The 14,220-nt window shown below is 34.6% G+C and overlaps 1 protein-coding gene across 1 annotated transcript in view; it reads right to left on the reverse strand.

The window, feature by feature from the left end:
* The window catches only part of CSMD3 (CUB and Sushi multiple domains 3), a 693,764-nt gene that overhangs the window by 50,941 nt on the left and 628,603 nt on the right, over positions 1-14,220 (reverse strand). Inside the window, exons 54-56 of the mRNA XM_026101199.2 lie at positions 9,452-9,625; positions 7,617-7,790; positions 4,472-4,657 (exon numbers count right to left, since the gene is read on the reverse strand). Coding sequence (XP_025956984.2) covers positions 4,472-4,657; positions 7,617-7,790; positions 9,452-9,625 — 534 coding nt within the window. The remainder of the gene's footprint in view (positions 1-4,471; positions 4,658-7,616; positions 7,791-9,451; positions 9,626-14,220) is intronic.

Here is a 14,220-nt window from a genome sequence, read left to right on the forward strand (position 1 = left end):
GTGTCCTTTAGTTGCCTCTTAAACACAGAAAATTCTGATATTGGTCAAAAACAGTCACTTTTTCAGGAACAAAAACAGGCTAAAAGATAGAAACTTCATGAACAATCAGGATAATGCCATTGAAATAATTTCAGCAGCCTCCTATCTACTGTAAAATTTTATAAAATAATAGTGAAGCTACCTTGGCTAGACCAACAGGCAGCTATTCAGTAAGAGTTATGTAAAAAGACAAAAGGTCTTATGTGTCTTTATGGAGAACCTTATCTACATGGACAATATATGTAAGGCAAAGAAAGCTCTGTCCTGTAGTACTGAAAAGTAGTAGCTAGTCTTTCCTTTAAGGTCAAGACTACACATCAACAACTTATGAAAGAGAATACCCTCACATGTGAAAACGATACACAAAAAGCCCTAAGAATTCAGAGCAAGGAATAGATTTAGAAGGTAACTAAAGATGTAAAGTTCTGAAAATACACGATTAAAATTCATAAGACAAATTCACTCTGTTCACAGAATCAGTCTAGCCTTGCATGTTTTATTCTTTTTCATTTACCCCTGTCTTGTGGTGTGTGTTCTTCATGAAAGAGATCTGTATTTACTACAATGTATAGTTGTAAATACAATGGTAGTTACAGTCCCCTAAATCATACAATGTAGTTTGCACCAACGCTTCATCCTCTTCCATAACTTTTTCAACAGGAATTTTTTATCTCTACTAGTAGCTTGATCAGGGTTGAAGATACATTCAATTCCTTAGCACTTACTACGTATACAACGGCGCATTGGTTTTACAATACAACATATGACCAAAGTCATGTGTGATAATTCATTATTCTCTAATGTTTTTTTCTCAGTCTTACAGTTTTACATTTATAGATACACTGGATCTATAGATACATCTGTGTTCAGTGACACAGGTTTTCTTAGGGATTCAACTTGCAAGATGCAGAACCTTGCTGACTCAGTCCCATGAAGGATTTAGGAACGTGTATGTGATCCGTTTGCTTTGATTCCTGCTTACTGCCATTGAGTCCTGTGACCATTTCATAGGACTGAAAGACTTTGCAGGTTAACAGTCAGGATGGTCAGCATTACAAACTGAGCACCTGCTGTTAGCATGTTGTTATTTAAACAAGCACTTATAAATAAAATCTACTATTAATTATGTATGATTTGAAAGAAAGCAAACTTGGAACATTAATAATGAGAAGGCATGCTGACTAGGTAGACGAATGAAATGAAAGTGTATCTTCTTGTGAACAATGCTCACAATTTTTCAAGGTGTTTTTATTCACTTGCATTCTTTTTGCTTGCTTGTTTTGCCCTTTTCAGACATTGTCAGAGAGGAAGAGTTAATTTCATACTGAATACCTTACAGTATTCGGTTTTGTGCTTTCCTATAGACACTTTCTTCTCTTACATCTACATTTCCATTTAAAAGTCCTGGAATCCTAATAAGTGATCTAGAAAATTATACCACCTTTTAATGTTTCCCTTAACATTCTTAAACGATCACCAAATTTAATTGTATATTCATGTTTACAGGTGGAGATTTCACAGGAAATATTGATCAGATTTCTTCTTTTCTCGCTTTGTCAATGCTAATTCATTCTCCTTCTTAATTCTATCAATTTCTTCCTTTGTGCCTTTTTGTTATGCTCTCTAGTGCTGTTCCATCACATACCCGCATGGTAGCTTTTTATAGCTGTATAAACATAGTTTTACATTAAGATACGGACCTTGAAACAGATTTAATGAACAAATCATAGAGGAAGGGGAAAAAGAAAAGAGAATAATATTATGAATCTTTTCAGAGTATGCAAAATGTCACATCAAAGTAGTATTTTTCATTACAGTTTTTATAGACAAGAATTATTAATCAATATCTGTTACACTGACACCTCACTTACAAAAAAAAAAAAAGAAAAAAAAAAAAGAAAGAAATTCTGAGAGAAAGGTATCCAAACAATTCTTTTCTCTAGTGTGGCACTTCAATGGCTACTTCTCTTTCCCAGAAAAATTCCAGTAACCAAATATATAGCTAGTACTGACAGTGGATCAGATATATAACATTCTGGAAAAACAGAAAAAAAGTGTAAATTCCCATTCTTTTCAGGTCAAATGTGATGGTGTATCAGTAAAATCAGAGCATTATTATTTCAAAGCCCAAATAAATGTACAAATGTTATGCCCTAGTTTTTGAGGGCTGAATTAAAAAGTACACCGTGAATTTTCTTTAATCTGTATAGTTGTCAACAATTCCTACCAGTCTACCTGATAGCTGGGAATGGCTATATATGACACATTCCTTTTGTCAGGAAGAAATGTCAGGAAAAGGTGCTGTGACAGAATTATTGAGAGGATGGCCCATTCACCAGCAAAGCCTAGTCTACGTTATTTGTATTTCAAGCTTGGAAGGTGTGGATTGTATGAACTCACACCTCAGTAGTTTAGAAATAACAGATCAAAGAACATGTCTCAAAAATAAATTGAGAATACTTTGCAGTACAGAAAACTGGTATGGTGACTGTAATTCTTTGAGGTATATTGTCCAGACAGATCTTTCATTCTGCGCACACTTCGCATGTAAAGTATTATCTAGCAACACGTGCTTAAGTAGCATGTGCTCCTGAAAGTCTTTAATTCAAAGGGGAAGTAGAAAGGGCGCTATGACCCAAGTAACCACTGAATTCTGCTTCTTACAGGATTTTACAGCAGTTCAGGCAGTAGATCTTGTTGTAGGACAACATATTTCAAAGGAATCCAGTTACTTTACAGGTGAATAGCTTTTTCTTTGCCACTGTGTGCCTCTTGAAACACTCTCTTGGTGTTTCAAAAGAAGGTAAGTACTTGGAGCCCAGTTACAAAGAGATTGAAATCCGGCTAGGTAAAAAAAAAACCCAAAAATCTAGGTCAAAGAAAAACATCTAGCCTGCTTTCCACTGCTTTCCTATTGCTCTCACAGTGGTAAAATGTGCAGACTACTGAATGACTGCTTTGCAGATGTCCCAAACAGAAACAATTTGGAAAACTTTGCAGAAGCTGTTTGGGCTCTTGTAGACAATCTATAGCAGCTACATCAGAATAGGTTTTAACAAGCTTTATGTTTATGAAATAAATGCGGATAGTGCCTCAGTTACAATTCATTGGCCTGCCTATATAAATGACACAAACCCGAGGGTGCCCTTTCAAAAGTACATATAGCACTTTCATTCCCAAAGGTCAGTTTAAAACATGGGGAAATCTGTATTATTAAACTACTTCCAACAATTCTGAGTGAAGACTAAGGGAGACAATCACAAAAAGAGACAAAAAAAGTCTTTGCAGCTTTACCTTAAGGATTTCTTTCTCTTTGGAGGTATGTTATTTAATATCTGTTTGGCTTTCTGAAATGGTAATGGGATCTTATAATTTGAGGTTAAAAAGTTGGAATCTTTGTTATAGGTTTAACTGTGAATTGCAATCAAGCTATTAATCCTGTCAGGGATAAGGGCCACTTCCAGAAATAAATGTTTTAACAGTTATAAGAAATAAGAATTCCGATTTTTTTTGACAGAGAATAGCAGAACTGGAGAAATCTCAATTGATGAAAACTAATAAGTTGAAATTAAGAAGTAATACCTACAAGATTGAAAATGTCTGTCCACGATTCCTGAATAAAGAAGCTTTAACACATATTTTCCCTTTAATCTTTACAAAACAATGTTTTCAGCCATTCTCAGAGAGAAATCTTGATCCCAAAACAAAATCTTGTGCAACAGCTTATAGAAGGCTGGGAAAATGAAGCATCCCAGCTGATTAAAAACCTACAAAACTTCTGTGGCACACATTTATATGGCGGTTAGAAAGTGGTTTATAAGAAGCTAGAAAAAAAAAAAAAAGAATCCTTGTATTTGTTGATCCACTGGCATCTTAGTGGATAGGTTGCATGTGACTATGATGTTCAGGTACATTTAGTAGTGTGGTAAGCTGAGGTTCATGTGTGTGATCCCAGGGACACTTGTGGTGTGAGTGGGTGAGTCTGATCTTGCTACTGTCTCAAGAGAACTTTGGAAAATACTATATTGACATATCCCAGTCGTCAGCTACTGCAGCTTTGAGTTTCAGTGTGATTACGATTTACTATGCAGATGTTTAATAGCTAATGGAGGCCACGTATTGGCAGATTCAATGGATATGTTTTCATCTCCAGACTGCTCCTTTACTGATACACAGTACTATCAGAGATCATTTTTCTGAGGCATTCCGAGATGTTTGTGTTATGGTTATTGATTTTCCCAAGGTTTCCCTGGTATTTGCTACAATCAGGAACAATATAGCTGTACTACTTGGACTGCTCTTGAGACCTTCCATCATTATCACACACATGAAAACGTGCATAAATATGATTATTCTAGTTGCTCTCATGAGACTGATGGAAAATATTACTTAGTTCATATTCTTTACTGAAGAATACACATTATCTACTTACTAATGCATTCAGGTAGAGGCTTGTCCCAGTGGCCATTTGGTTGACAAATTAAAACAGAAGAGCCAAATAAAAAATATCCAGGATTACAGTCATAAAATACCACTGTGCCATATGTGAAATTTCCATGTTCAATTTTACTCTCCCTTATGGAATTTGCAGGAATTCCAGGATCAGAACAATTGACCACTAAAAAGAAAAAAAGATACAGACTTTAGACTCATACAAACACATTCTACTAGAATGGTCTTTACATAGTCTCCTATGCATTGTATGCAAAACTTCTGATGCTCTGCTATCCTGATTTTGTATATAATGATACTGAACTAGAAAGATCATATGAAACCAGCAGATGCCAGATTCAGACCAAATAAAGAAATGTTTCTTCACAGAAAGTCATAAAGCTCTAAAAGTCATTGTCACAAAAAGTCACTGGACATACTAATGGAATCAAGGTCTAGAGAGGATGTCCAAGCAAAAGGGCACTAACTGTGGTTAAGGAAATCTCTGAGGCACCCAGTGCTGGAGGTTGGAAGAGAACTCTGGAAAAGTTGTCATTCACTACATGCTGCTTCTGTATGTTTACTCTTCCCTTGACATAAACTATTGCCCACAGCTGGAAATAGGCTATGGGGCTAGATGAGCCTTTGGTCAAACCCACAGAGCCATGCAAACATCCTCATGTTCCTATATTACCATTTTGATAATTGAGCACATGACTGAGACAGATGTTTTGAGCTCAAAGACAGATGGTCAACTAGGTAAGAAAGAGACTATGATGCTAGAACAGGGAAGTATCCACAAATGGATATCTGCTCTTAAAAATATGGGTATACTTTGTTGGGCTGAGAATACTGTTGGACTTTTCTGTGTCCTCAACTACTGTAGTATTTATACATTTCAAAACACTGAAGACTGATACTGTTTTGCCACTTGCAGCTGACTGGTAAGGTGAGTATCATTCTTTGTTGGTGGGGTCTTGGAGAATTTGTAAGTTTTCCATCCAGTTTTTCAATGGACTTCTCTAGTCATCGCCTAATCAAAGTTACCCTAGAAAACTATACCTCATGTAAAAATGACTATCCCTATAATCAGTTGCATGCATTTATGCATGTGTGTGTATCTGTGTGTGTATGTATCTGTGCGCATATGTGCATGCAAGTGTGTACATACATATATCAAAACGTGATAGAAAGCTCTGTAGTTCAAAAAGAAATAAAGCTGTTGCCAGATTCAAGCCAAGATACCTTCTCCTATCTACATTACTCTATACAGTTGTTTTATGGCTCACCTGCTTCTCTCTACTCACCATGCCAAATGTTGGAGTCTGCTTGTGTGCTCTTCCTGGCAGTTCTCAAATACTGATATCTAAAGACTAGGATACATACATTTTTCACAGCTAGAACTGATTTACTGCTTGGGCTTGACCTCTTTAACATTCAGTGACAGACCAAGCTTTTTAGTTAAGTGGATGGATAGACTTAGTAAGTTTTTATTTTTCTCCTGAAGGAAAATCTGAACTATATTTCAATTCATTTTCTGTTTTGCTAATAGGAATTTCATAATAATTGAACATTCATCTTCAGGTTATTAAGCATTAAATTAAAATCAAAATTATTTATTAATTCAACATCAATCTGATGTATTGAATACTTAAAACAAACCATAAGTAGCTTTGAGCATTTCAATAGTTTTCAGCAATTATTGTAGCTGTCCAGGAAGCAAACTATTTAGCAGACCTGTTGAGTATATTCACATTAAGGGCATTGCTGAGTTTATCTTATGATTGCAAATAGAGCCTTCACAAAGGTGTGCAGCCTCCTCTATAATATTTACTGCACTTTAGGCAGTTCAAAAATATACAAGATAACTTCTTTTTACTTTTTAATTTCACTTCAATATAAACAAAACAAAATCATAATAGAACAAAATCATAATAATTAGAATTGATTTTGTTGCACCTTATGAACAACAGTAATGATGTTCTGCACAAAGTTCATTCTATTATTTAAAGTCTGTTCTAAAACTAATATAAATTTTCAGGATTGTGTAAAATTAAAAAAAGAATCTCATCAACATATTTGCTGAGCCCCTGATCCTTAGAGGCCAGTGCATATCAGACAGTTTGACACATTATTGTGCAACACTAGAACACCATGGTGTTACAGCAGGTGGACCGAAGATGAAATTTATTCATACACAATACATGTTTTATACTGCAAATAATAATAAAAAAATCTTTTCAACAAATAGCTTCTTTCAAAATGAAATTCTAAAGTATTTGCCAGTATTGCTCAAGGCAAAGCAATGTTAGGGAAAGTGGAGGACATCTATTGAAAGGAAAAGGTAGTAAATAAAATTACTATACATACATAAAATGATTTAGACTGTGTACAGATAATATCCACAGAAGCTGTCATGAAACTTCTGAAGAATAATCAATATAATTCCTGCAAGTGTTCAAGCAGGGTTACTGAAAAAGCACATTTTTCTAAATGAGGACAATTTTAAACATTTTAAAAGCATTTAACAACAGACTTAGACAAAGATGATTAAACCTTTCTAAAAGGTTTACGAAAACTCAGACAGAAAAAATTTCAAGTTACTCTTTTATTTTCAGTGAAGGACTCTTAAATATTTGAATTTCCAGAAGGGCTGAGAATCAGCCTAAATGGATTATGCTAATGTATTAGAATAATAATAACAATAATAATAATTTAAAAAGTGAAGCTGAGCAGTCAGCTCAACAAAAATGAAGTTGGGAAAAAGAACTTTCTCATGCACCTATTAGAACTATATAGGCTAAAAACAGAGAGCATTATTTCAGGATTTAAAGATGCTTTCTAATTATCTCTGGATAATGTATTTTGCTTAAGAAATATACATAAACGGAACATAAAAAAAAAATCTGTACAAACTACAAACACTTCAGGCAGTTTTTCTGCAAGAGTTATCCTAGCAGCCTTTTGCACATAGAACAGACCTAATGAAAGATGAGTCATGCTTCGTGAGTAATTTGACACTGGTTAGTAAGACTTATGATCTTTCAATGCATGTTTTGTCTTGACAGTGTCCCTTTGCCTTCAGTTTATTTTCCAACCTTAATTTTCCAACTCAGTCGGAAATTGGGAAGCACTTGCATCCATACCTTTGCATATGGGAGGTGGGTGGCTCCACTGCCTGTTAGCCTGGCACTGGGCTTTGGTTGGCCCTTGCATAACATACCCAGTGTTGCATGAGAATGTCACCACATCATTGAAGTTGAAACCATTTCCGCTTGTTCTTCCGTAAATTGGACTGCCAGGGTGACCACAGCTAACAGCTAGCATACCAAAAAACAAAGAAAAAGAAAACAGATAGAAGCATGCTGTTATCACTGTTACCACTTTTCATGATTCTGGATAATTGTTAATGATTATATAATGGCAGGTTTGATATTATAAGCTATGGAGTGCTTTCTATAAAATATTCACACTCCTCTGAACTGAGTAACAAGTGAGGAACATGTTGTAGATGTTCAGCATTTTGTAGACTCAAGCACTTATCTTCTAAACATACTGGCAGGGACAAAAGTAGACTTAAATGAAAAATGCTTTTTTCTAAATGAACCTCATTTAGTAAAAATTATAAAATAACTTTTAAACTGAATACAATTGTTATGCATGATTCAAGGCAAATTAAAAAAAAACTTCTGAAGAATGAGGAGAAGAGGAAGCACTTGATTTTTTTTCATACAGGCTGAAATCAGAAGGAAATATTTTAGTCTGTTAGTTTCTCAGGAATTATTTCTTATTAATAAGTCTTATCTGCCCATTCTGATTTATCTTTAAGGCACAAAGTGCTTGTGGAAATTATAAATTTATGAGAGGATGTATGAAATGTTATTGACTGTGATACTGTTCTTATGTTTATACAAAAACTGACTACAGAAGGAGAAGCTCCTTTTTGATGCCCTCAAAGACCTGATGCAATATTAGTAAGGAAAATCAAACACAAATTGTTTTCCCCCAAATTAATTCAAATAATATAGAAATCTTTTCTCATATGCTTTAAGAAATGCCAGTAGATAGCAAAGGAAATGTTCCTCACTAATTTAAAATAAAAAAGTGTAATGACACAGAATAAATTTTATAATTATCCAAATTTTTATCATTTTAGAACATTATTTTTCTAAATTACCTAAATTAATTTTATTAGGTCTGACAAACATATGTTTTCTTTCTTGCCTTATGCAATAATCTTATCATAATCACTCTAAAAGAAACTTGGCAAAGTTTTCTGCTACAAAAATGTAGCTATAAAAATAGCACATTTATTTGCAGGTGGATTAATACAGTTTCAAAACCCTGATATTACTGAACCGGAATTATTGAAACATGGTTGCAATTCAGTTGAGAATCCATTGAGAACACTCAAACTTTTCTAAAACAAATAAAGTATTTTCTGTCATTACATAATAGCATTTCATTGGTATGTTGATCTAGTTAATACATAACAGGAGTCTCATTAACAAAATCCAAAACCAAAACTGAAAAATAAAGTAACAGTATCTTTGTAAAAAGAATAAAAGTCTTTTTCTTGATGTAAATATTTTAGTCATCAGTTTTGAAGGTATAATTCAAGACGATCTACTTAACTAATTGCAGTGGTTTAAGTAAATGCACATTACGTACTTCCAAAACAACTAAGGGACATACAGCCATTGTCAAATTTGAGCACCTGGGTACCTAAGTCCCATCACTTTTTGAATAAGTTTCATATTCATATATAAATAACAAGTATTTAGTAGCCAAAAGATGCAGTGGAAATTTTAAGCATCAACATTAAACTTCACGATTGATTTCAGGTGGCCATATGACTTTAAAGATCTGCTTTAAATGACTTTTTTTAAGAAATGAATGCCAAACTCCAAAGTCATGCCTCATCTTGTCAGACAAATTATTGCTGTAGCATAATTTAGTGTGAGGTGCCATGCTTACTTACGCACACAGGATGGAAGCTGACCGGACCAGTTGTGATCCTGCTGGCATATTCGTACCGAAGAACCAATCAGCCGAAAACCAGGACTGCACTGGTATACAACTGTGTCCCTATATCCATAGTTTTCTCCAATTACTTGACCGTTGACTATCATTTCTGGAATACCACAGTGACCAGCTACAATTTTCAAAGTAAATAATAAAAACAAACAAAAATAATGAGTAAATACGCCAGACATAATTTAATTATACCTCCTTAATTAAAACACTGAAATGTTGAACCGCTTCCAGTTTCTTCTATTAACTTCATTCAAGAGTTTATTTATATTACCTTGGAGAAAAATACAGTACTGCATTTGTATATGTAAGATTTACACGTCTAAACAATCAGAAAAAAAACCCCAGTGAAACAAAGAGATTAAATGCCATTTATGTTATCAAGTTTCCTTTCCAAAATATAAGTGTTATCTTTTTACAAGAAAAAAAAAATGCTCTGCAAAATTCTATACTAATTCTGTCTGTTCTATTTTGGCCAAAATTAAACTTAGTAAAATAGTCTCGTTCCCAGTAGGCGATTAGGTCATTATAAATATAGGTAAATAGAAATGTAAAGCCACATAAATATAAATCTATTATAAATATAAATTCTTGAGGACATTATAAATATATCCTGACATATAGTGGAAAAAAATTAACTTGGATGATTTCGTGCTGGAACCTGACTCTCTGGATTGTCTTCCAGGGCTTTCGTTCCCTCCCATTTGGAGGAACCCCCCAAAGATTAGCATGTGTGGGCTAAAGCTAATCAGTGTGACTATCGGCAAATGTCCTGTAACTAAAAAAACACTGCTGTCTTGGCATAAGCTCCTTCCCTGTATGCTCAAAATATGAGAAATATTTTATTTACACTATGAGCGTAAATACTCATACACTATGAGTGTGTAAGTACGTGTACAGTATAGTGACTGAGAGTCACAAACACACATTTAATCTAGAGGAAAGATGGAAAGAAGAATGAACTGTGGGCCTTTTTTTTAGTATATTTCTTAATAAGCTCTAGAGAGTCCTTGGGCACTGCACTTGGACAAATAATTTGGTAATGGAAAATCCTCTGAGAATGTATGAGCTCATGGGGCTATGATATATGATAAAGCACCAACTGCAAGAACAAGGAAGGAAGGTGAGGAATATGAGCAGTTTCACCTGGTACATTAGAGAATAAAATATTACCAGCCACCCAAGACTCCTGTGCTTCCCTTTTGCCCTCTCCTCCTCCTCCTCCAAAAAAAATCAGACCCAAAAAGCATGGGGTTGCAACTCAGAAAGGAGATTTAGAAGTAATATAGTTTGTTGCTTCTTTTCTTTTGGAACTTTTAAAGACTTTTAGGTCTTTATAATGTTCTCATGTAAATTTTAAGGGTGTTCTTTCTTTTCTTTGAGGGCCAGAAAGTTCTGGTAGGAAAGAAAAAAGGATTGCAAATCTGAGATTTTCTTATAACTTGCCTCTGGCATTTTGGGCCTTGTATAGTACTTCATTCTATGAGTCATGGTAAAACGATCAGAATTTATAATATAGTATGTATGTACGTGTAGTAGTGTATGAAACTTTGCATAGATTAAACAGATGGGTGCAATTCCACTTCTATATGAGCAACAGAAGTCCAAATCTATTACTGTTCGTGGGAACATTCCCCACTGCGGTGTTCCCACCCCATTTCCCTCAGCATCACATCAGGACCAGGCATACTTGAAATCCATGTTATATTGAAATGTTTTATTTTCTGGGAAAAGAAAGTGGTATAATACATGTTTACAAAATTTTCCACAGAGTCCCTCTTGATTCTCCAGGAAACTCATAATCTGTTCAGTCTGTAGTAGACTTTGTTCAATGTGCCTCGAAGGGCCCAAGTTGCCTATCCTATCACACTTGTATGTTAACAAGCAGAGTAGGGAAAACTTAGCTGGAAAAAAATCCACTTTCTATCAGAAGGGAAACCAAACAGGTTGTGGTGGTACTGACCATGCTCAAGAGAATCATTTTCTAATTGCATCTAATTAGTTCAGCAATTGATAACTTACCACTTGGAGTAACTTTCAGTGTAATGTTTGTCTACAGAAGACATCATCTGTTATACAAAGGATGATTACAGTCTAGCTTTCCCAAGAGGGTTTCTGATAAATTTACAATACTTGACCTGGTCTTTAATTAAGATTTTAGTGGTGTGTTACAGCAGAATACCTCACCAGAAAGGACTAGCTCCACTTCCTTAGTTGAGGGAATAAAGCTGGGATAATTTAACACACCAGGTGACCAAGATCAGACTGCAGCTTCTGCAGCCATGCATGGACAGCACAAAGAACATGCAGCTGCAACAGGTGCAAAATTCACTGTAAATCACCCATAAGTCTTCTGTAATGTCTAACTCAACAAAGCTTAAACTCACTTAAAATTCCCATCCTGTTGGCATACTTCCTCTCACTGTCATAAACTTCTCGGACGCTAGCTTTGACTCAAAATCCCTCTGTCTTGATTATATCCTCCCAGTTTATAACAATCACATCTTTGGAACATTAACTGTATTCCAGGACTAATTGTGAACTATTCATTATTAGGAAAAAAGAATGTATTTTCTAAATAGTGGAGCCTAGTTCTATTCCTGTGTAAAGTTTCTAAATTGAAGAAAAATAAAATAGAAACCCATTTGTAAGAAGAAGGATACAAAACTGTAGGTCTGTTATTTCAAAACTCTGTATCAACTAATTTTGACAGTTTTAAGGAAAATACATATCATTTAATAACAGGATATGCCAGACATCTGTGACACATTGTTCATCTCAATCTCAGAAACAAATAAAAGCTATTTAGAATTTGTAGGCTTTGTCTCCAGGTTTCACTCCACTTTCCAGTAGAAGTCTTGTCTGTCTGAGACATAAAAAGCAAAGCAAAACAAAACAAAACCAAAACAAAACAAAACAAAACAACCAAAACAGATGGGTTCAGCCCTATTTGTTTCATTTTCAAAACACCATCTGTCATGTAGGTACACGTGGTGAGCAGTTAAGTGTGTCTGCCATAGAAAGTGTCCATAATGGTATACACAGTTCCTGATAAGAGAACCTTGGAGAACATCACTGAAATTTACTCTAATTTATGCAGCTGAATAAATTCCCTCAGTTGCAATAAAGTCAGAGGCTCATTAATATTTTCCAGAAGGTTTTTGTTTATTTGCTTTATTTTCCCACTTGATTTCACACATCCACAGAACTGTTCTCCCTCAAAGGAAATGAAGACCTTTCACTTGCAGTAGTAGCTATTGCTACTTCTCCAATACCAAGATAAAAAGGAGAAAAGGAAGAAAAAGAACCCCCAGATCTGAAAGAGTGATTTTACTTATTTTCTATTCAATTTTATTCTATTTGTTATTTCTCCTATAAACAAGGTTTTTATTGCTTTCTTACAACTTTTAGTAGAATTATTCTTTTATCATTTTTTTCTTAAGATATCTGTGAAAAATTCCAAGATGCTCGTTTCATATTAACAACATGTGCATAGCCATTACTTTTATGCCTGCAGTTTTTACAGTCAGTTCTGCTATTAATTGCTTTTCAGAACTTCCATTTTAAACTCTTATCTTAAGGAATTTATGCCAGATAAAGATATTTCCCCCCCTTATTAAGAAAGCTTGAAATGATTCTTTGAAGTGCCATTCAGTTTAGCCTTTGATGCATTTCTTTGTGTGTGTATGTATATGCAGCCATGCATGTATAAAAATACATCTTTCTATATATATTTATATAAACTTTTTTGTGTATATAAATATATAGTCGAAAGTGGACAAAGCTTTCAGACTACAGCTGGCTCTTTGGCAGACTGAGAAAAACAGATATTGCACCTGTATAGCTACATTTTGCTAAGAAACTGCCATTGTTTCTGAATAACAAGAGATATTTATTGTGGAAAGGCATCAAAGATTAGCTTCCTTCCTTCATTTCAGTTCAGAACTGTATCCCAAAAACTCTTTTCCACTCACTTGCTCATATTGCACGTACCATCTTCCATGTAATTGATGTCAGTTTTGTCACTGTGGTATACATAAGGAGTAACAATATAGAATTGCACTACTGCACAAAATAATTCAAAGCTATAAAGGGACATCATTTAAAAAAAAAAAAAAAAACTTATTTGGGAAATGTGCCATACTTTTCCCAATTGAATCATTATGGAAGAGGAGTAGTTCAGTTGTGAGATTTGGTATGATGAAACTGAACAAAATCACAAAACTAATTTTTGTAGTAACTACCCTTCATTCAACATAACTGTAAGGTGCATCTATCTTTTGCAATGAGATAGCTAAAATAATCCCCCAAAATGCAAGCCAGATACAAAATTGGTCAGGATGTAAGCTCTGCAGCTGGAGTGTTTTCACTGGGGACTGAATGCAAATGCTGCAGAATGGGTATCATACTGAGAGAGCTTTCTGTAAATATGATCAAGATTTGCCAGAAAAGCTACAGCAGAAAACTAAAAACAGATGCAAAAAGATAAGGAAGTAGAAAGCAAAGGACTGCTGAGAAAAAGCTAGGAGTACTGCTGGGAGAAGAAACCAGGGTTCGGATATGGAGCAACAAGGTGGTTTCCTGCTTTTTTGATTCCAGTTGTGTCCGAGGAAAAGTATTTTTCAAATAAATTTAAGAAGTACTGATTTTATTACCAATTTCCACTCCTGTTTAAGCAACCCATAAGACACTGAATACTGACTTATCATGCATAAC

This window comes from Dromaius novaehollandiae, chromosome 2 (genome assembly GCF_036370855.1).
Source record: "Dromaius novaehollandiae isolate bDroNov1 chromosome 2, bDroNov1.hap1, whole genome shotgun sequence".
Classification (NCBI taxonomy): Eukaryota; Metazoa; Chordata; class Aves; order Casuariiformes; family Dromaiidae; genus Dromaius; species Dromaius novaehollandiae.